General features: G+C 47.9%; 1 protein-coding gene across 1 annotated transcript; it reads right to left on the bottom strand.

Annotated features, from left to right (window-relative positions):
- Positions 1-3,380: 3,380 nt before the first annotated feature.
- LOC125543315 (U11/U12 small nuclear ribonucleoprotein 59 kDa protein-like) lies at positions 3,381-7,988 on the bottom strand. Its single transcript, XM_048706626.1, has 9 exons — positions 7,666-7,988; positions 7,329-7,580; positions 6,865-7,240; positions 6,666-6,749; positions 6,486-6,551; positions 5,967-6,039; positions 5,129-5,514; positions 4,498-4,538; positions 3,381-3,872 (listed from the first exon to the last, which is right to left on the bottom strand). The coding sequence occupies exons 2-9, from the start codon at positions 7,553-7,555 to the stop codon at positions 3,794-3,796; spliced, it is 1,332 nt and encodes a 443-aa protein (XP_048562583.1). The 5' UTR covers positions 7,556-7,580; positions 7,666-7,988; the 3' UTR covers positions 3,381-3,793.
- Positions 7,989-22,508: the final 14,520 nt, after the last annotated feature.

Here is a 22,508-nt window from a genome sequence, read left to right as displayed (position 1 = left end):
TGGCATGGCAAAGTGCACAAACAATACTACAAATTAAGTGGAGCTCAATATGCAACGAGTTGCATATTGACGAAACACCACATTCAATCATTTAGTTCACTCTTGTTTATGTATCCAACAATATTAAATTTTATTAAACATGGCAAGAGGTGAAGCATAATAAAACTACCTATCTAGGCAAGTTTAAATGAGGCCGGAAATAACAAACAACAAGTTCGTAAAAGTCCTCATATGAATATTATGAATTTGGTGCTGTTCTGCTCTAAACATAATTTTAGAGTTGTTAAACATGCAAAGTAAATACACCGTGTTAAATTATGCATTTTTCTACCCCATTTACATATAAAGTTTATTAAATTTGGAGCTACGGTTATTAAGTTATGAAGTAAAACATTTTATCATGGCAATATGGAAAATTAATGCAAATAACAAGTTTAACATTTTAAACATGGATGAAAAAGGCATATTATGAAACTGCACAAAATTCTAAGCATTTTACATATTAAGTTTGTTTAAATTCGATGCACGGTTAGTGAGATATGATATGCATGAACAACAGGGGGCAAACTATAAACATGCAGTCTTCTGAACAATTGATAAAATCGCAGGCAGGAAAAAAACACATGGTGGACTGAAATTGAGTTGAACTGGGCTAGGGGGAAGCGGCTCACGTTGGGCTAAAACGGGCCGGATGAGGAGGGCTAGATGCGCGCAAGGGAGCTGGGCTACGGCGGGAGAAGCGGTGGCCTCGCGTGGGCGAGTGGCGCTCATCCACGCTGGCGCTGGACCGGTCAACATGGGGTGGCTGTAGCGGTTTCGAAACAGAGGAGCGGCGCGGCGTGAAACAGGAGTGCGGCGGCGAGGAAGAGACGAAGACGCAGGGGACGGAGGGGCGCGGCTCCAGGCGCAGGACGGCGGCCTCCGGCGATGGGCGTCTGGATTCGGGGCGAAGCAGTTGGAGGCACGAACTTGTTCTCGAGCAGAGGACGACGGCGGACTTGGCGCAAGCTCCCAGCGACTGGGTGTGGCCTGCTCTGGCGAGATGCAAGCAGGGGAGGCGAAGATCGAGTGGCGCGGGAGTAGCATCGCGCGGCGACGTGGGTCGACGTCCTCCTGGGCGGCTAGACCGATGGAGCTTGGAGTCCCTGAGCTGCGCGGGGACGAGGAGGTGGCACGCGAGATGGAGCTCAGGGCGCTCGTGGCTGCAGGAGAGGGGCGACGGGCAGAGGAGCTTGACGCGGGGTCTTGGGGCACCGGCAAGGTGGCGAGGTTCGGCAACGACGAGGATGACCGGCTGAGCTGCTGCTCCGGTTGGCGGTAGCGAGGCGATGGAGCTCGTGCTCCTGGACGACGTGAGGCTCGGGGCTTGAGCAGGGAAGGCTATGCTTGGAGGCGAAGCGCTCGATCCACCGCGATGCTCGGGCGGCTGCGCGCAAAACCAGGGATCTGGTCGGAGGCTACGTTTGGTGGGGATGGATCCCGAGGAGAAGAATGAGAGCGGTGGCGGCGCGGATGGGACTGGGTGGATGGGACGACGAGGGTCTAGGGTTGCCCCGATATTTATATAGCAGGTGGATTTGGGGTGCATCTGGGCCCTCCGATTCAAATCAGACGGTCGAGAAAATTAGGCTATGGGCGTCCAAATAAGATACCGAAGATGTTTTAGGGACGTTTGGGGATGATCCAAAACCAACGGTCATGACTGCTCGGGTCGTGTTCAGGTAAGTTTTCGGACACGCGAGGGGGTCTGAGAATTGTGCGGAGAGAGGGGGTCTGACAAAAGGCCAGGGAGGGAAGGGGGGGGGGGGTTCGGGGGAAGAAGGGGGGGGGGGGGGGGGGGGGGGGGGTTGGGGGTCCCTCCGATCACAATCGGACGGCTCCGGGCATGAGGGGGGGTTAGGTTGGGCTGCAGGTGGGTTGTGCAGAAGACCTCGGGCTGAGGGGAGAGAAGAGAGGGAGAGGCCCGACAACAGTCTTCGGAGACCGAAAATGTCCGACGATTTGACCGACTATAATGCCGCTATAGTTATCCGTTGGGACGTCAAACGGACTCCGAATGCGATGAAACTTGGCAGGCGGTCTACTGGCAACAAAACAACACCGCACGCCAACTTTCATCCCATTCCGAAAACATTTGCCGGTCACTTATAAAATAATATTTCGAACATGTCACAGACGCGTGCGAGTGTGTCTGGGCTCAGAATGGACAACAGAAAGAACTGGGTGAAACCCGGACGGATGCAAGTTTTGAAAACATGCAGATGCAATGCGGATGATGACATGATAAGATACAACACTCAAGCGAATGACAAGACAACAATAGCGAATAACTGGAAGACACCTGGCGCATCGGTCTTGACGTCAAACTGAGTCGCTGGATGCTTTCACGCAGATGCAACCGGCCGAACCGCTCCATCGTGAAACGTTTTCCTTCAAAGGCGGTTTGAAGCACATGGACGCCACCTAAGCAAAGATTCTTTGCATGGTTAATTTTACGATGGTTGCCAATGGCAAAGGAGGGGATGGCCGAAAGGTGGCTCAAGTCAATTCTGCGAGAAAGAGCTGGAGACTGCCGTGCATCTTCTACTCAAGTGCAGATTTTCTAGGCGCATTTGGAAGGACATCAAAGCGTGGCTACGTCTTATTGACACTGAAATAAACCATTGGCAAAACTTCAATCGAGTGTTGGAGTGGCGGAGCTCCTTGGTCTTGCTCACACATTTCTCTTGCTTGCTTCGTGGGAGCTTTGGAATGAACTGAATGGACAGTTCTTCAGGAATGTATCTTCTATGCCTAGAGTAGTTGAGCGTTAAATCAAAGATGAATCAGCCCTGTGGGTTTTTGCTGGGGCAAAGCATTTAAGTTTGATCATGCCAGATCCTCAAAAGACAAACTTTGATCATGCCACGAGAGTAGAAACTTTCGGACACGAGAGTTTGTTCTCTTGTAACTATTTCCAAATTCTTTCCTAATCAATGAGATGGGGCAAAGCTCGTGCCTCCATTTAAAAAAAATGAGCTGAATTAAGGACATATATAGTTAAAAAAAATGTAATCTGAAGAAATGGACAGCCTCATCAGTTTCAGCAGCCAGGGGGTTGCCACCACCGGGAAAGAGCGGCAAACAAACGCAAACCAGGGCCAAGGTTTTCTCTCGCTAACCATTTTCAAGCAAAATTCCACAATAGTGCATAACTGCAGATGAGCATTCCCATTTACTCCCTCCGTTCCAAAATAGATGACTCAACTTTGTACTAACTTTGTGGGTCATCTATTTTGGAACGGAGGGAGTATTTGCTAGGAAATCTGATGGCAGATCTTGTGGCGAATATCTCACAAAGCAACATGCTGAAATCCAACTGCAAGACCCAAGATAGCAAATAATCATTTAAGAGATACAGCTCTTTCCCCAATCCAAAACTCCACTTTTCATGCATCAAGTACAGACAACACAGATGGAGCACCTGGTGGACTCGAAATTACAAATCCCCAGAGAAACTGACAAGGTGGGTACAGATCTTAAGGATATCAAGTGTCAAAAGAACTTCACAGTTGACAGCAACTTAAACTCGATAGTCCATGCCAAAGCCACAGGACAATCGAGCATTCATCAAAGAAGGTCTACAGACCAGCAATGAGCAATCACTGAGATAATTTTTGTCTGACAATGTAATCACTGTATCCGGTATAATCTTTTCACATCACTAGTTGACATAAAGAAATTGAAGTAACCCAAGTACCTTCAAAGCTTCTAATGGATGGGCAGAAGAACCATTGTCAGAACCCAATAGCACTTACTTGGGCTGCACCAAATATGATGCCCATACATCATTAGCTGGAGGGGGTGGCTGAACCCAGTGGCCAGGTATACGGCTGCATGCAGGTGCAGACAGTCAATGCATTTAGAAGAATTCCCGCAAAAAAAAAATGCATTTAGAAGAATAAAAATACATGTAACTTTTGTTCAACACGGCACATCAGAGATCTCTGTCCACTCCAGTAACTAACTATTATGGTTGTGATTTAGACTAAAATGGATATGTGAAATTCTGTTCTTACAGAACTGCAATGAATGAAGGTTATCATAATTTACAAATATTAGCTGGTTCAATGACACGGTCTGGTATTACAGCCATACCATAAATAAAACTAGATGAAAGCTATATAGAAAGATCCACAAGCCATTTGCAACCTTAATGCACCATTAAGATATCAGCCTATATTTTACGAACTATAAATCCAGCTTTGTTGCTCACCAATGATGCTAGTTTATCATAGTGGACCTAAAGTCAGACGATTTGAACACACCATTACATGATGGTTTCTCATGAGTCTATTTTCCAGCTTATAAAACAAAACCTTTAAAGAATCAGCAAATCATATTTATACGGTGAATTTGCATTGGAGAAGGATGCTTGTGAAATAACTAGCATGGTTTAGTGCTGTTATTATCACGAGACAAGATAAAGCAGCATGAATTGACAAGTAAAAGCCTCACCTTCCTCCAGGTCTGATAAAAGAATCCCACATTCTGCGTACCTACAATCGGAGGTGAAATACATATAAGATACTGTATTGAGTAGCCTGAACTAGTATGAGATTTCGTTAAAAGTGAGGGTAAGTCATGAGATCAAAAAAGAAATGTGAGAATGTAGTTACAAGTGTAAAAAAAGTCAATATCTCGTTCTCTTGTTCTTAAATCATGAATTGGGTGATGTGCGTTTCATCAAGTATGAACATATTGCATTTTTTGCTATGCAATTTCAGTACCGGATCGACGTCCATTTATTTCTGTGTCCTCATCCGCGTGTATGTCTGTGTTAGATAGGCTCTGGAAGGCCTTACTTTACTAACAGGTAGGGCACGTTACTTTTATTCTTTTTTCCTACTCAAAGAAATAAAATATGAAATCAATAAAACTTCAACAGAATCTCCTACTTTCCTTTCACATAGCTCTCACTAGTGCTTGAAGCAATGGTTATCTGGTAGCTCCATAACATCCCAATGATGACATCCAGTAAAACCCAACAGATCATATCAAAGATTGTTAAGCCTAGTCAGGTAGTTCATTAACACCGTCCTACAAACCCGTGAAACTTGCATGAAGTTGAGAGTTTGGAATAAATTACCTCAATGAGTGTCCCCAGGTCATAGCTACTTCCATGATAATAGTGGTAGAACTCAAAAGGCAGATTGGTCAGAGATTCGGAATGCGCAGGACCTTTTATCTCGACCTTTTGATCATCATGTTCTGTCTTTTGACTTGCATGATCACTTCTCTCACTTATGCTTGCATCTCCTTGGTTCTGCTCTGGCGCCGACCCACTTTTAGGTTGTCCAAGGCCATCTTCTTGAGCAGTTGTATTATGGGCAGCCTTCCTTGATTCCTCAGCGGTGAGAATAGCATCCTTCGCAGCATCAGTTCGGGCAGCAGTTGCAGCTTGGCGCTCCTCTTCCTCAACTGCAGCCTTGACACGCTCAAGATATTTATCATCCTCTTCTGGCAGAAAATGACCTGAAATATAATTGTCGTCAGTGTTAATTATCAGGCATGCATGGGTTGCAATAGCCAGAATAAAGAAGGCTAATCATATCATCACACCTGGACAACTTTTATAAGTAAAAGTGTTGCCTACAACTGCGTACAGAATTCAAAAATTATGTCTGAGATAGTTCAGAGAACAATGTGACAGTGCTTCCTCCATTTTAATATAAGTCCATTTCGGGATTGTCAATTTACACTGTGATTCCATTTGAGAAAATCAAGGGTTTGGTTACAGCAATCTTATAAACCACTGCCCATTACGCTATGCGAGGGATTCGCGTGGTTATAGAATTCATTTACTACAGAAAAGAATGGTCCAACTAATGACTGATTTCGAGATGTCCTTCAAGCATATGGGATATGGGTCATGTGGCTGATTACGGAAGAAGGAGAGCGGGAGTGGCTAAATGGAGATATCTTGCCTTGTTTCTTCAGTTTTTCAACCCTTACAGAGCGGAGCTCCTGTAGTTTCTCGACCATTAGTGCAAGCTCGAGCTGTGAACGGCAGATTTTTTTTTCAGAAAATAGTTAGTTGGAATGAGGTAATATTGCACTGATGCTTAAAAAATATTAAGAGCTTATAATCTACACAAACAACTCAAGAATTTGTAAACTGCTAGCACAAAAATCTGAAAGAAAGCAATCAAGCAAGGTACATGGAATCAATCACAGAAGTTGGGATGCACTCCACCGAAGACAACTAATTGGCAACTTCAACAAATCTTCAAGATAACATCTTAAAGAAATTCAACAAAAACATAAGGCATCAAGAGAAAGATCGGAAAATAACAATTGCATAACTTAAGGCTCGCAGCTAAACCTATCCAAAACTCAGAAAGTATTAACATGCTATTAGATTATATCTAAATTCAATTGTATGCACAGATCTTCTTGCAGAAAAACAATAAAAGACAAGGATTTAGAGTTCTGTACATACTTACCTCAGATTCTAGACGTTTTCTTTCCTCATTTGCTTTCTTCTTGGCAATCTGCTTCATGCTTTCCACCTGGTTTGTACATACAACAATGAGCTTGTTATTGTGGAACAGCTGTGTTTTCCTACTAGTTACTACAGATAAATCCTATGAGTGAAATGGCAGTTTCAATAAATGAGACAGCACCTTGCGTTTTGCAATGTCATTAGCTATTTGCCTAGCCCTCCATTCATCAGCTTCCTGATCAACTCTGTCAAATTCTGCACTTTCCTGCACAATATCAAGAGAAGGGAAGCCATGCATTTATTGGATATGTGGCCATTTTGATGCTAACTGAACATTTTCACAAAGATATGAACACAGAAACAAGTGAATTGAGTTCCACCTTCTGGAAAAGCTCTGCTACATGCTTTCTCTTCCTCTTCCTCCATCGCTTATTTCTCTTGGACTTCTGCAGCTTCTGAGCTAACGAAACCATTGCCGTTTTTTCTGCCCAGGGACCGTCTTGGTTAATAGCGGAAGAAATAGGTGCCAGGAGGTGCTGAAGTTGAGAACAGAGATAATTGGCCGCATCTGTCGCCAGAGATTCATGAGTGTCTTGGCTAATCTTGATTTCACTTGCAAGCTCTGAAAAATGGCAAGGCCTGCCTGGAGAAGAGACGCCAGACCCTGAAGACGATGCTACTGCAGACGAATCTGGTTCTTGTGCACTAGCATCCGATGAATTCCTCACAAGTGCAATCTCCTCTAGCTCGTTTATCCTGCCAATCCAAATCCTTTATTTCAGGACAAATGGCACAGAGACTGGATACACGGTCATAACTACCTTTGGGAGTTTAGGGAACTCACAGAGCGCTTGAAATCGCGACGGTCTCTTGCAGCTTCTTCAAATGCTCCCGCACATTGTCACGCTGCCAAAAGGAACTGGCCGCCGCCAGTGCCGCCGCCTCAGGCTGGAAAGGGAGCTGCTGGTGCGGGTGGTGGTGGTGGTGGTGCTGCTGCTGCTGCCACTGCCACTGCCATGGCGGAGGCTGAGGAGGCCGCAGTGGTCCAAAGGCATTCGGCTGTGGGAACATGACGTCCTGCTGCGGCGGGGTAGCCCTGCAGACAAGGAAAAGCTCGTCAAATCCATGGAGCGGAGGGGCCGCCGCGAGCGACTGCGGGTCAGAGGCGCATGGGGAGTTACCTGAGAGATGGATGTCGTCTTCGCCGTCTGCGGATCAGTCGCAGAAGGTATTCGGACTTGTCGCCGGCGGCGGGTCGCTCCTAGGTCTTGTTGGCGCCCCGACTCCGTCACCTCGCGTGAAATTAAGTGGAGACAGTAGGCTGGACTCCGGAGAATGCACTAGGGGCGTGGACACGTGGTGAAGGGAAAGGGAGGAAGAGATCGAGTCCGGCGGGGCGAGGCAAGGCAAGGCGGCGGCTCCGGCGGAGAGGGGAGGAGCGTGGCTGGGCTTTTTTCTTCAGATCATAGACTTTTTTTTTTAGAAGATCTTCAGACAGCCCCGACTTCCGGGGGAGCTCCTATTCACCGCATTATGCGGCAAACAGACCTCCCTTCGCACAGGGCGCGCCCGACTGGGCCGGCCTATTTTGAGTTGAAAAAACCTAGCTGTCCGGCAAAAAAAAATCGTAAAAACAACGAATCGAGCAAGCTCGGATTCGAACTAGACACCTGCTGATAGCGAACTAGTCCAGCTAACCAGTCCACCTATTGAACATTGTCGACGAAACTAGCAGAGTGAACCATAAAGTACTATATTTAGTTGCGTAAACGGAAAATTACTTAAAACCTTGCAAACAATGTTTCAAATTTAGAACACTTTAATTAAGTTAGGAATATTTTTTAACACACACGAACGAATTTAAAAATTCCCATCATCTTTTGAAGCTATGAAGAAATTTTCAACTTCCTGAACATTTTTTCGTAAATGTGAACATTTTTGGAATTTGTAAACAAAACTCGAAAAGTGGAACTTAGTTTGAAATTATATACAATTTGTTTAAAACAAAAACATTTTTAAAATTATCAATACATTTTTCAAAACGTGAACATTTTTGAAAATTCCAGAACATGATTTGAAAACATGAACATTTTTTAAATTGGTGAACAAATTTTGAAAACAGGGACAACATCCTAGATTCATAACAAAATTTATAAAATGAGGACGAATGGAAAATCCTGATTTTTTTGGGAAATGAGAACAATTCGGAAAAGCTTGCACGTTTTCTGAAATTCCTGAACAATTTTTTTGAATTTGTGAACAAAAATAAAAAAAAGGTGAACATTTTTTCATATTCCCAAACAGTTTTTGAATTTGCAAACAAAATTTCAAGAACATGAACATTTCTGAAATTTGTGTACAAATTTTCAATATAGGGACATTTTTTGAAAATCGTGAACATTTTCTGAATTTGTGAAAAAAAATAACATGCAAACATTTTTACAATTATAAAATTCTATCAGTTTTAGATTTTGAAACATTTTTTGTAAAAGAAACGAACAATATTTGAACCTCCAAACATTTCTAAAAAAGACGAACAAAATTTAAAATTTCAAACATTTTTCAAAAGACGAAAAAATATTAGAAACCACAAAAGAATTTTGAATTTGTGAACAATTTAAAAAAAAGCAGGAACATGTTTGAAATGCCGAACAAATTTTGTAAGCCCGAACATTATTTGAAACTCCCTGATTTTTTTTGAATTTGTGAACAAATTTTGAAAATGATTACATTTTTTGAAATTGTGAACAAAATTTTGAAACCACAAAACAGGAACATTTTTAGATTTAAGAACAAAATTTGAAAACAGAAACATTTTACAAAATTTGAACTTTTTTAGAATATTGAACATTTATGAAAAAAAATTAAAAAAACCCGACCACAAATAAAAAGAAAAAAAAAGAAACAGAAAACCGGAAAAAAAGAAAAAAAACGGTTCATGAAACCTTCTAGAAGGTTCCCAAGACCGGAGGGGTAGTGCGAATGCGATCTACTCAAATGGGCCGGCCCAGTCGCGTCGATCGGCCGCTCGCCTGTGCGTTTCTCCGGCAACTTGCTTGCCGCAACGAGCGGCAAATAGGAAATTCCGACTTCCGGACCGTGCGCCTCTTTTTTCTTTTTTTTGAGCAAAGGACTGTGCGCATCTAAAAAAACAAACCCGACATGTGCGGGGTACGCTGGCAAATTGGGCCTATGAGGGACTAGCCTGCTTCGTTAGCCAACTCGCCTGGCAGGCAACAATCTCAAGCGTCCATTTTCTTTTCTTTTTTCGAGGGTACGCCAATGACGTACCTTAGCTTTATAGTATAAGGGAGAAAATATGTACAAGAGATTACAATTGCGCTAGTTAGGAGTTACAAGTCGACCTTAACCAAGCCTCCACCCCACTCCCTCACTCTACTCGACTACTCAAATACTAGTTGTCCTCCAAACGCCCCTGCCGTGGCCCAAGTCCTCAAATCGTCGAAGATCATGTCTACCGTATCCCACTCATTCTTGATCTGGCCCGATCCAAATATCCTCGCGCTCCTCTGCTTCCATAGTGTCCAACAGATTAGCATCACGAATGTGTCAAATCCTTTTCGAGTTTGCTTATGTATTCGCTTCCTAGCTTCCGTCCATCATTGCACCAACCGTGAGTCATTTGTTGGGCATAGCTCCATCCTCATACCCATCCTATCAATGCAAACGGTACCACACTTGCCACGAAAACACACACTGCTGCAAAATGTGGTCAACTGTGTCCTCCTCCTGGTCACATAAGTAGCATTTTGACATTTGGTCTTGCAAACCATGTCTAGTCCTTCTATTTGACGTCCACAGTCGGTATTGCACTGCAAGCCACATGAATATCTTACATGCAAGTGGTGCCTAGCATTTCCAGATGGCCCCAAAAGAGTGGAATCTAACTCCTCCCTCACATAGCATCTGGTAGGCTGATGATGTTGTGTAGATACCTAACATGTTCCAAGTCCAAATGGGGCGGTCTTCTATCTGATCATCCAACTGAACCTCCGTGATGATCTCCCAAAGCCCGATGAACTGGGTTAAATCCTTTGTGCATAGGTTACCCACTATGTTGTTCATCCATGCATGCATGCATGCATGCAGATAGCATCTCGTACCAGTCTCCTATTGGCAACTTCCGTATGAACCGTCGCCACAACCGAAGGGGCGATATCTATGATGGTTGCACCCTGTAGCCGTCGATCTTTCCAAGACAAGGTTTTGTCTCCCGATCCAACCTTCCATTTAACCAGGCTCCCAAAAGCTTGGTCCACCTTTTTGTCCGCGGTCAAGTTGAGACCTGGCCAAGGCTTGGATGCTATTCCCATCTTAATATTAATGCAATGCCATGCTTAAATAGGTCAATGTCAGGGGTGTCATGCGACATATGCCAAAGGATGGCTTATCATGGTGGGGGAGAGTAATACGTCGCCGGTGCCTGGAAACGGGATAAGACGTAGACCGTAGATAGGTACACCGACGCATCTTACCCAGGTTCGGGGCTCTCCTAGGAGATAACACCCCTAGTCCTGCTCTGCGGGGTCTCCGCATGATCACTATCTCAACAAGTAGCTACAAGCTTGCTCCTTGAGCTGTTTGGCTAGAGGAGGAAGAAGGGCAAGGCTACCTCTACTCCTCTCTCTATGTGTATGTGCTATTAAGAAGCCGAACCCTTTGCATGGGTGCACTAGGGGGGGGGTTATATAGTCTACCCCCAGGGGTACAATGGTAATCCGGCTGGGCGTAGGGCCCAACCGTCAGTGTCTTTGGTGGCTGGCTACTGGGGCCCGCCGCCTGGTGGGTCCCGCCGACTGTCTCGTACTTGGCCGACAGGCCGCGCCCGTCGCTGGCGGGTCCTGTCGGCTCCTTAGTACTGTGGCAGTGCCACCGATGATGTGTGCTTTGTCGAGGGGAGCATGGCTACAGTGCCGCCGACTGGCAGGTGTTTACTGTAGCCATTCCCCGTCTCTTCTGGTTAATGGTGCACAGACTTTGAGGGAGGGGGAGGGCCGCCTGCTAGGATCGGCCTCCCCCGCGTCGACTGGTCAGGGCCCGCCGCCTTCTGGCTTCTCACGGACAGGTAGGGCCCGCCGCCTGCGGGCCGTACCGACAACCCGTCGTGGGGGCGCCGCACCCTAGGCCGTAGGTGATGTCATGGGCTGTGTGGTAAGAGTGTCGTGCCGGGCGAGGGATGTCTGCCCGGTAAGCAACATTGTGGCCACGTTCCACCCTGGATTCGGGGGTGGCAGGCTGCACTGTAGCCATGCCACGCCTCGTCTCGTCGTAGTTATGAGATGCTAACTTCAAGGGAAAGGAGGGGGCCACCTGCTAGGAGCCGGCCTCTCTGGAGGCCGCCTGCTAGGAGTCGGCCCACCTCATGGCCGCCCTCTGGGCTTCGCCGCCTTCTAGCAGCCGGCCGCTTGGACCAGCCGACCCAAAGAAGGCGGCTCTCACTACAAAAAAAGACACATCCATGACATTTTGGGCCGAACGAAATTTTTTGCTGTCATACATATGACACTTCTATGACGATAATTGTGACAAAACCCGGTATCATCATAGATGTGGTGGGCTCCTACTTCTATGACAAAAAATCATGACAGAAAATGGGCTTTCATCCTGGGCAGGCCGGAGACGCAGCTGCATGACATTCTTTGGGCCGTCCATGACGGAAGAAATCGTGGTAGAAGCGAGGGGGAGGAAAATTTCGGGGAGTTCCCGGTTACGGTGGGAGGTCGGGGGCCGAGCGATGCGCGTTTCTCTCGTACACGTACGCGCGTGTGTGCGAGGCGTTGGCTCTAACTGAACCCGAGCGAGGCGTTGGGTTCTAACCAAGCCCGAGCGATTGCACTGCAGGCTACGCGTTACTGAACCCGAGCGATCGATCAATGGCTGTTAACTGAACCCGATCGAGCGATTCCTTCGCTACTGCTGCTAACTGAAGCCGATCGATGCTGCCTCTGAATGAACAGTGAGCGTTGCGGGGGGGGGGGTGGATGAACAGTTCCCGGTGGGGGTGGATGAACAGGACCCCGTGGTGTTGCCTCTGGATGAACAGGACCCCGATCGATCGAGCCGGTTGGGGCTGGATGAACAGGACCCCGTGGAGGGCTGGATGAACAGTAGACGGTGGAGGGCGAGATGAACAGTAGCCCATGGAGGGGTGGTTGAACAGGAGCCCGTGGAGAGGGCTGATTGAACAGTAGCCGGTGGAGTAGCGCACGGTGGAGGCTGGATGAACAGGACCCCGTGGATGAACAGTCGCAGGTGGAGGCTGGAGGAGGTCGACGGTGGATGAACAGTAGCTCGTGGAGGCTGGAGGGGTCGACGGTGGAGATGAACAGTATCCCGTGGAGTCCTGTTTTGCGGTACGCCACACCCCTCCCGATGAACAGGACCCCCGTTTCGACCGTAGCGCTCCAACACAAGTCCGTTTCGTCCGTTTTGCGGTACGCCACACCCCTCCCGATCAACAGGACCCCCGTTTCGACCGTAGGAGGTCCGTTTCCTCCGTTTTGCGGTACGCCAGACCCCTCTCGATCAACAGGATCCCGTTTCAAACGTGGCCGGTCGAACACAAGGCCGTTTCCTCCGTTCTGCGGTACGCCAGGCCTCGTTTCCATCGCATATTCCGTCCAAGCCCTCCCGATGAACACGACGCATTCCGTTGCCTCCCCATGAACACGACGCATTCCGTTGCCGAACACGACGACGACGCTGTTTCTCCGTTCCGACCCAGCCATGTACACGAGCCCTGGCCGTACGTATGCGCGAGTAGGCGTTCAAGACCCCGCCCGTATGTACACATACGTGGCCGTATTTTCTTTCTTGCACCCTGGCCGCCTCTACTACGACACGTGCGTGCTTGTACATCGACTAGTATATATGTACGTACACGTTCGCGACCAGAATGACAACGCTACGTATGCTTCGACCAGGTGGGTCCCGACTGTCAGACACTTCCTTGCGTGCGAAGATGTAGCTGGTGCGTCCCAGCAGTCAGGGGGGCGAAATACGGTGGCCCGTTTGGTGGGTCCCGCTGTCAGGTTGAGGAATAATTATTTTGCACGTAATAAGGAGGCACTTCCTTGCTGCGGCCATGGACCCAGCTGTCAGCCTCTCCACGTACAGTCCACGTCCGATGGAAGCCGTTCCTTGACCACACAGCGCCGAGAGCACTAGGGCGATGGACGATGGCAAGGCCTAGGAAGGGGACGGCGCGGAGCCGGGGAAGACGCGGCAGTGGATGCCCATGCGTAGAGGAGTACGAGGGTTCACTGGTTCGCTGCGGTGTGAGGCTGCCGTCGCCGCAGAATAACAGGGGGTGTGGGTGAGTAGAGGGATGGCCTGGCCAGCGGTGGGAGTAGTAGGGGGCGGTGAGGCCTCCGCCGCATCGCAGCCGACCACGGGAGGCAGGAGCACGAGGCACGACCGGCACTGGTTTGGGCGGGTGGAGCAAGAAGACCAGAGGTTGAAGAAGCACTACGGCCGTTGGATGGACATCGTACGGTCACTGGAGCTAGAATCGTGCATATTGACTAAGTTGACAAAGCCCTCCGTCCCCGTCAACTTAGTAGGCCCACAAGTCAGCCTGCCACTATACTGGGTCCCAGCTAACAGGGGGAGTATTCATTTTTTTGTGCGTAATAAGGAGGCACTTCCTTGCGTGCGAAGATATAGCTGGTGGGTCCGAGCTGTCAGCCGCGGTAACGTTTTTTTCGCGAAATACAGAGGCCCTTTCGGTGGGTCCCCGATGTCAGGTGGAGGAATCATTATTTTGCGCGTAATAAGGAGGCATTTCCTTGCGTGCGGCCATGGACCCAGCTGTCGGCCTCTCCACGTAAAGTCCACTTCAGATGCATGTCGGTCGTTGACCATGTTGACCAGGCCGCGCCGAGAGCACCAGGGCGGTGGACGACGGCGAGGCCTAGTGTGACGCCCCAAGACCGGAGCTTCAGTTGCCTTCCAGGGTTTCCGGGTTTCGTCGTGTGTTTTGTTTGGTTCTTTGCTTTCATCATTACATCATGTGCATTGCATCATGTCATCATGTCATTTCTTTTCTTAACTCAACTAAAAAATGGCATGGATCTTTGATCCATTTAAATCGAGGGAATTCACATGGTGATTCTCTTTAAAACATATCCTCTCGATATTTAGGGAGCTATTATAAATATTCCATTAACTTGGAGTCACCCATAACACCTACTCTTCAACTCTTTTTTATCCGACTCAACGTCATATATTTTTCCTTGTCATCTCTCTTGCAAGTCACACCCATGCATCATCACCTCTCACTTCCTTTTTTTCATGTCTTTGGAAGTGACTTTATTTCCTCCTCCTTTAATGTTCATCTTTTCCCTATAAATCTTCCCTCTTGCCTTACACCTCTCTGCCAAGTTTCATCCCATTTGGAGTTTTTTTGGTTAGGTTTTAAAATGCCTCAAGTTTGAATTATATTCAAACTTGTTTTATTTTTCTACCTCTAAAAATGTCCAAGACAGTTTCATAAATTGTAGCACAATTTCAGGACCTTGGGATTATTTTTATATTTTCCCAAATTCCTTCCATATGCCCCTGGCCTTTTCATTTCATTTTCTATTTGAAGAAATTCAAATAGAGGATAAGAAGCAGGCGCATTCTAGTAGCAGCAGAGGCCTCGGCCCAGCTAAAACCCTACGCCAGCTAGCCAACCTCCCACGCCGGCCCGGCCTCCCTGGCCCACTCCCTCCTAACCCTAGTTGGCCCGAAGCCCAGCTCCTGCGCCTCACCTCATCTCCCCCTCGTTCCCTGCCGCCGCCAGCCTTTTGGCCGATCTGGATCGCCTCGATCGATCTCCCTCTCTCCCTCGTTTTCCACCTTGTCGACAGGAGAGCGCCAGCATCGCTAGGGAGAGACTCCCTCGATCCCCTCCTGCTTCGCCTCGCTCGACCCCAACACCCGCGCTGGTGACCTAACCTGCCCCGCACCAACTCCGTCTCCCTCTCCTCCCCTGCACCTCTACCAGCGTCAAGGCTCCAGCACCACCGGGTCTCCCTGCCTCCTGGGCAAGTCCGACCGGCACCAGTTGCCGTCGCCCGCGGGCTCATCTGACCCGCGCGGCCATGGCGCCGCCGGTCTCCATGGCTCGCCTGCACCTCGTCTCGACCTCCTCTGCCTCCTTCTCGTCGCCTTACATCCGCCGCCTGGCATCGTAGGACGAGGCCGCCGCCGTTGGAGATCGCCAGTCCTGCGACCCCACGCCCCATCTCCTTCGTCCGCGTCCCCACCTCCAGCGCGCCAAGTTCGTCGTCGTTCTCGCCTGCGAGCTCACCGCGGCACTGCTGCCTCGCTGTAGCTGCTGCTTCACCGTTCAGTGCCACTGCGCCTTCGTTCTGTCACCTGATGAAGGAGACGAGCAGCAGTGTAACGCTCCGAGGCCGAGGTGCCAGGTGTCTTCCAGTTATTCGCTGTCCTTGCCATGTCATTCGCTTGCGTGTTGCATCTTTGTCATGTCATCATGTGCATTGCATCATCATGTTTTAAAACCTGCATCTGTCCCGGTCTCCTCGTTCCGTCCGTTGTCCGTTCTGAGCCCAGACACACTTGCACGCGCCCGCGGCATGTCCGAAATAGTATTTTATAAGTGGCCGGAAAATGTTCTCAGAATGAGATGAAAGTTGGCGTGTGGTCTTATTATAGTGTAGATAGACCGCCTGTCAAGTTTCATCGCATTTGGAGTCCGTTTGACGCCCCAACGGATAACTATAGCGGCAGTATAGCCGGTCTTTTCGTCGGACGTTTTCGGTCTCCGGAGACAGTCGCCGGGCCTCCCTCTCTTCTCTTCTCTCAGCTCGAGACCGTCTACACAGCTCACTACCTACCGCCAGGTCCAACCTAACCTCTCTCGTCAGCCCGCAGCCCCCTCGCGCGCGTCCGAAAGTTGTCCTGGACCCGACCCGGGCAGTCATCACCGTTGTATCCGGATCATCCCCAAACGTCTACAAAACATCTCCGTTTTGTTAATTGGGCTCCCTACTTATTTTTCTCGGACCGAGCATATTTTTGTGAGTCCAAGAAAATTACCATCATGTTCAAATTCGTTCCCTAAACCCCTCTTCTTCTTTTTTTCCTTTCTCTCTTTTGTTTTTGTCAAATTAGTTTTATGAGAGAGAGAAGACGCCCAGCAGCCATCCAGCCAGCAGGCCTCCTGGCCTTTTTCCTCTCCCCACCTCCCAAGGCCTAGGCGCATCCCCCTTCTCTACTGGGCCGGCCTCCCAAGGCCCAGCTCTAACCCTAGCGCCACCTAGCCCGATCCCCACGCGCACCCCCCATCGATCGTTCCCTCGTCCTCCTGCGCCGCCAGAGACCACGCACGCAGGAGCGACCCCTTTCTTCTCTCGATCTCCCCATCGACCCCCTTCTCCTCACGTCGCCCGGAGCGCTCTCGCGCCGCCACTGGAGGCCAACTCCGGCGACTCCACACCCGCACAGAGCCTCGCGCCCCATCCCGCGGGTCCCTCCTCTCGCCTGTCGCCGAGCAGGAGCTCCGCCGCCTCGACTCCTAGTCCGGGCTCCGACAACCGCTCCCTCCTCGGCTTCCGGCCTCATCCAGGCCACCCTGTCACCGCCCCTGCTGCCTCACCCATGACCTGCTCCCTCCCTGTTTGGCCTCAACTGGTGCTAGCCTCCCCTGTCTCCCTGTCCAAGATGCGGCCATGCTCCGACGCCGCCCTCTGCTTGAGCCGAGCAGCGCCGCCATTGCTTCCCCGAGCTCCCTCCTGCACCTGACCGCGTCGAGCTGGACAACTCCTCGCCTTCGTCCTGCTACTATCGCACGACATCTCCGTGTCGGACACCAACTCGTCCTCGAGCTTCGAACCTCGTCCTTGGCGCCGGTCTCCTTGCAAGGAGCCGCAGTTGCAAGTCTCCAGCGTAGTCCAATGAGCCCCTGCTCCTTCCCTCGCCGCCCACATCACGCTGCCTCCGTTGCACCCATCCCGAGCGGGAGTATTCTGGATTCGTCAAGTACAACTACATGGTGACGCGTCATGTACCTATACCTTCATCTTCGGAACCGCCACGTCGCCAAGTACCTCGAAGCCCGGTGCCTAGAACGACTACCGTCGCTGAAGACCCATGAACCAAAAACCTCAAGTTCGACTACCGTCGCAAAAATGAGACCGTCAAGACCCGACCGACAAGTACCTCGACGATCCTGAACATATACGGTCATGTACAACTACCATCTCCGAAGAACCGTGTAACGGTATCGCCAAGTTCGACTACCGCAGCGAGAACGACTACTTCCACTACCGTCGTCGCGAGAGAGCGCCCCACCATCTTCTGCACGCAACCGCACACTTCTCCTTTGCATCGGTATCTCAATCGTATACCCCGTTACCACAAGAATACCGTGCCGTTTTCGTTACCGGCACGCAGCCCCTGTTTCCAACGGTGAAGTTCAACATACTCATCTCCGAAACCTGTGTTTTTGTTAAGCGTGGCCGTGGCATCCCCCTTTCCTTTCCACACGGTGACAAAGTGCTTCATACTTTTGCCTCTTTCTTTGGTTTTCCACATCTGTATTATAACACATTTGCCCCCCGCGCGGCCGCCGCCAAGGTTAAAACTTGTTCTGTCATCCGGTAGTCATGATAACTAACAATCAACATGCTTTCAAACATGTGTTGTTGCGATAATTGCGAAATGGCATATACGATTGGGTGAATTTAGCCTGCAGACATGTCTTAAAGGTGAGATTGTTAGCTAATAGTATCTAACGGCGGACCCATGTTGAGAAGCTTGCTCATTTTTTTATGATGGTGTAGATTTTGTTATGCTCACCCTTGCCATGCGTTATACAACATTTTATATTGTTGAGTACCTAATAGAGGAGAGAACTAAATAATTGATGTGGTGTTGTCAATATGCAACTCGTTGCATATTGAGCTCCACTTAACTTGTAGTTTTGCTTGTGCACTTTGCCATGCCATGCATATTTAAACCGGACATGCATCATATCGTTGCATCGCAATATGCCATGTTCATGTGTTGGTTGTTTACTATGTTGTGTGCTTCTTTCCGGTGTTTGCTTCTTCGGGTTGGTTCCGATAACGTCGCATTTGTGAGGACCCGTTCGTACTACGTCCGTTTGTCTTCTTCATGGACTCGTTCTTCTTCCTTGCGGGATTTCAGGCAAGATGACCATACCCTCGAAATCACTTCTATCTTTGCTTGCTAGATGCTCGCTCTTTTGCTATGCCTATGCTGCGATACCTACCACTTGCTTATCATGCCTCCCATATTGTTGAACCAAGCCTCTAACCCACCTTGTCCTAGCAAACCGTTGTTTGGCTATGTTACCGCTTTGCTCAGCCCCTCTTATAGCGTTGTTAGTTGCAGGTGAAGATTGAAGTTTGTTCCTTGTTGGAACATGGAGATGTTGTTCCTTGTTGGAACATGTTTACTTGTTGGGATATCACAATATCTCTTATTTAATTAATGCATCTATATACTTGGTAAAGGGTGGAAGGCTCGGCCTTATGCCTGGTGTTTTGTTCCACTCTTGCCGCCCTAGTTTCCGTCATATCGGTGTTATGTTCCCGGATTTTGCGTTCCTTACGCGGTTGGGTGATAATGGGAACCCCTTGACAGTTCGCCTTGAATAAAACTCCTCCAGCATGGCCCAACATTGGTTTTACCATTCGCCACCTAGCCTTTTGTGCAGCTCCTATCGGGATTTGTCAGCACAGCGGGTGGTCTTGCTGGACTTGTTTTACCATTGTCGAAATGTCTTATAACCGGGATTCCGAGTCTGATCGGGTCTTCCCGCTAGAAGGAATATCCTTCGTTGACCGTGAGAGCTTGTGATGGGCTAAGTTGGGACACCCCTGCAGGGATTTGAACTTTTGAAAGCCGTGCCCGCGGTTATGGGCAGATGGGAATTTTTTAACGTCCGGTTGTAGAAAACCTGAAGTTGACCTTAATTAAAATACATCAACCGCGTGTGTAACCGTGATGGTCTCTTTCCGGCGGGGTCCGGGAAGTGAACACGGTGTTGGAGTAATGCTTGACATAGGTTGTTCTAGGATCACTTCTTGATCATAGTTGTTCGACCGTGCTTTTGCCTTCTCTTCTCACTCTCTTTTGCGTATGTTAGCCACCATATATGCTAGTCGCTTGCTGCAGCTCCACCTCATACCTTTTACCCTTCCTATAAGCTTAAATAGTCTTGATCGCGAGAGTGTGAGATTGCTGAGTCCCCGTGACTCACAAATACTTCCAAAACCAGTTTGCAGGTGTCGATGTTACCGAGCAGGTGACGCAACCAAGCTCAAGGAGGAGCTCGATGAAGATCTTGTCCTTTGTGTTGTTTTGTTCTAGTTGATTAGTAGTGTAGCCCAGTTGGGGTCGATCGGGGATCTGTGTAGCACTTGGGGTAGTCTTCTTTTATTTTGGTTCTGTAGTCGGACCTTGAGTGTATTTGGATGATGTAATGCTTTATTCATGTATTGTGTGAAGTGGCGATTGTAAGCCAACTATGTATCTTTTTCCCTTATGTATTACATGGGTTGTGTGAAGATTACTTCACTTGCGACATTGCTTTCAATGCGGTTATGCCTCTAAGTCGTGCTTCGACACGTGAGAGATATAGCCGCATCGAGGGCGTTACAAGTTGGTAATCAGAGCCTTCCCCGACCTTAGGAGCCCCATTGCTTGATCGAATTAACGGACGAGTTGAGTCTAGAAAAATGTTTTGAGTCATTTAGGAACTATATATCGGAGAGATTAGGAATTCTTTTTACTCCCCAGTCCCTTCATCGCTCTGGTAAGGCATCCTGACGTAGAGTTTTGACTCTTCTCTTCTCAAATTTCACTAAAAAAATTTTAGGATCACGCGGGTATCTTGGAATCGTTCCGATGGTTTTGTGATGAGAACATTGTTCTTTGTGCCTCCTGTCTTTAGGGGTTGTGGCAGTGTCCCGGGGAGTTGAGCTCCGAGGTGTTGTCGTCACAATTTTATCGTTGCAGTTCTGGAATACCTGAGTTTAGTTTCGCCGACATCGAAAATCTCTTTTATGCAGTTGTTGGTGAGATAACCTCGATGCCACCCAGTACTGGGGCGGGAGTTCGGGAGTATTGCCATAACTCGTATAACGGATGCTTTTCGAAGGTTGAGGTAGATGATTTCCGAAGGTTTCTTGGTTATGTGTTGAAGGATGGATACAAATGGATGTAGGATTTGCTAGTTTTGGGTGAGATATTATGCTTCCCCTGTATCCCCAACACCTAATTGCATAACCGGAAAATTTCGGGAGTTTATAAGTGGGAATTCAAGTAGCTCTTAGCATATCTTTTCGATAAATGTATGATACGAAATTGGGGTTCGACGTCTAGTGGTCCGCCTATTCACGGTTGGTTTTACAGTGGTCTCGTTGTGTCTTAAAGAGTCCTTGGCTATGCCGACTCGGGGACGCTTCGTATGTCATGTGCACTGCCTTGTACATGATGGTGCTGTACGATCGAGCCCGTGTAGGCCCGACCACGAAAACTTCGAACGAAATCTCTATCATATGTTTGTTCCGGCTTATTCCGCAAGCCAATCCTTGTTTTGTTTTGAGTTGCGGTATTCGAGTTGCTTCGAAGTCAAATGTTGATTCCATACCTTTCCTAAGTGGTGTTCTCATATTCCTATGTGAATACTAATCCTTCTTGATAATCGAGTTTGTCATGTCATCTCTTTTCAACCAGTGTGCTTCTCTTCAAGTGGATCCGATCACTTCAACATTAGCAAGATCAATTCTAAGTTTCTCAACGGTGTTCGTTTCTTCCATTCCAAATTGTCTTTGTTTTTCCCACCCTCCCTCCCTTTGTTTTTTCTTCAAGGACTCAGATTTTTTAATCAAGTATCCATTTTACTGATGTGAAGTCTCTCCATTCTTTTCAATCAATATCCTTATCTGGTGATTCTCATGAAGATTCTAACGGAGCTTCAAGTTCGTCACTCTTCACTCGTTTTCTCCTCCGGTGGATTCAATTCAAGTTTTGTTGTTGATCATAACCTTTTTCTCCTTTCTAATACCTTCTCATGCCGGTGCACCTCATAATCATTCACTTCTCGCTATTCATTTGTTCGGGAGTGCTGAAGATATCTCAGAAGATTCGTGTTTTCCACTCTGCATTCATTCAAGATCTTTCGAGGTTGTTATCTCATTCAAGTCATTTAATTCAACTGGTGCATTCTCTCTTTTAAATCGTTCTACGGAGTTTCTTTTGAGTGGGCCCTAATCAACAGGTCTTTTCCCAGGATCTTACCTGACTCTTCTTATTTTCCCGGAGCTATCCTCAAATTTTCTTCTCGAAGTTTGACGTAAGAATGATTTATCATCAGTCAATTGCCTTTCTCCAATATCTTTCAAATTCTTTTCATCATTGGCTCTACCTTTTCTATTCTTCATTCCGGAGTGTCTAAACAATTATTGGTGGTGTTTCCCATCGTAATTCTCAGATTTTGAAGACAGAAGAAGATTTTCCCTCCAAATCATATCCGTTCTCTCAAGATTCGTGATTCTAGCTTGTTGCCATCCTCTCATAATTATCTTCGGTTGTGAGATTTTTTTTCACCTATCCGGAGCAATTCAAGAGTCTTTTCAGTCTGATTCTTTGGAGGCCATCATCTCATTATTATCATTTCAGCTAGCAATTCACATTCTCCAAATCTTACCGGTGCATCGTTCGAATATCCTCTAATCAGTTCATGATCTCTTCGTTCCCATGGATCTAAACCCTCTCATGTATCTTCGTTCATTTGCTAATTTTTCCCAGTGTTTCTTTATCTTTACTTCATTCATTTTCAATCCTACCGGTGTTTCATTGAAGACCTTATCAAGTTATCGATATCTCTCCTAATCCTTTCAACGAGAATAAGTGGTATGCCAAATCCGTTGCTTGTCATCAATTTAAATTGGTGAAGGATACGCATAACGTAATTCTTATTTTTGTTTCATCGAGTGAACACAATTCCCTGTTCCGGAGGCTC

This window comes from Triticum urartu, chromosome 3, assembly GCF_003073215.2.
Source record: "Triticum urartu cultivar G1812 chromosome 3, Tu2.1, whole genome shotgun sequence".
Classification (NCBI taxonomy): Eukaryota; Viridiplantae; Streptophyta; class Magnoliopsida; order Poales; family Poaceae; genus Triticum; species Triticum urartu.
This window is presented reverse-complemented; position numbering and strand designations above follow the sequence as displayed.

Excerpts from the sequence above, each read along its gene's own strand:
- LOC125543315 (XM_048706626.1), bottom strand. The coding sequence starts at position 7,555 with ATGTTCCCACAGCCGAATGCCTTTGGACCACTGCGGCCTCCTCAGCCT. Across the intron at positions 6,750-6,864 it reads TAGCAGAGCTTTTCCAGAAG|GAAAGTGCAGAATTTGACAG; the intron begins GTGGAACTCAAT and ends GATATTGTGCAG. Across the intron at positions 6,552-6,665 it reads ATGACATTGCAAAACGCAAG|GTGGAAAGCATGAAGCAGAT; the intron begins GTGCTGTCTCAT and ends TGTACAAACCAG.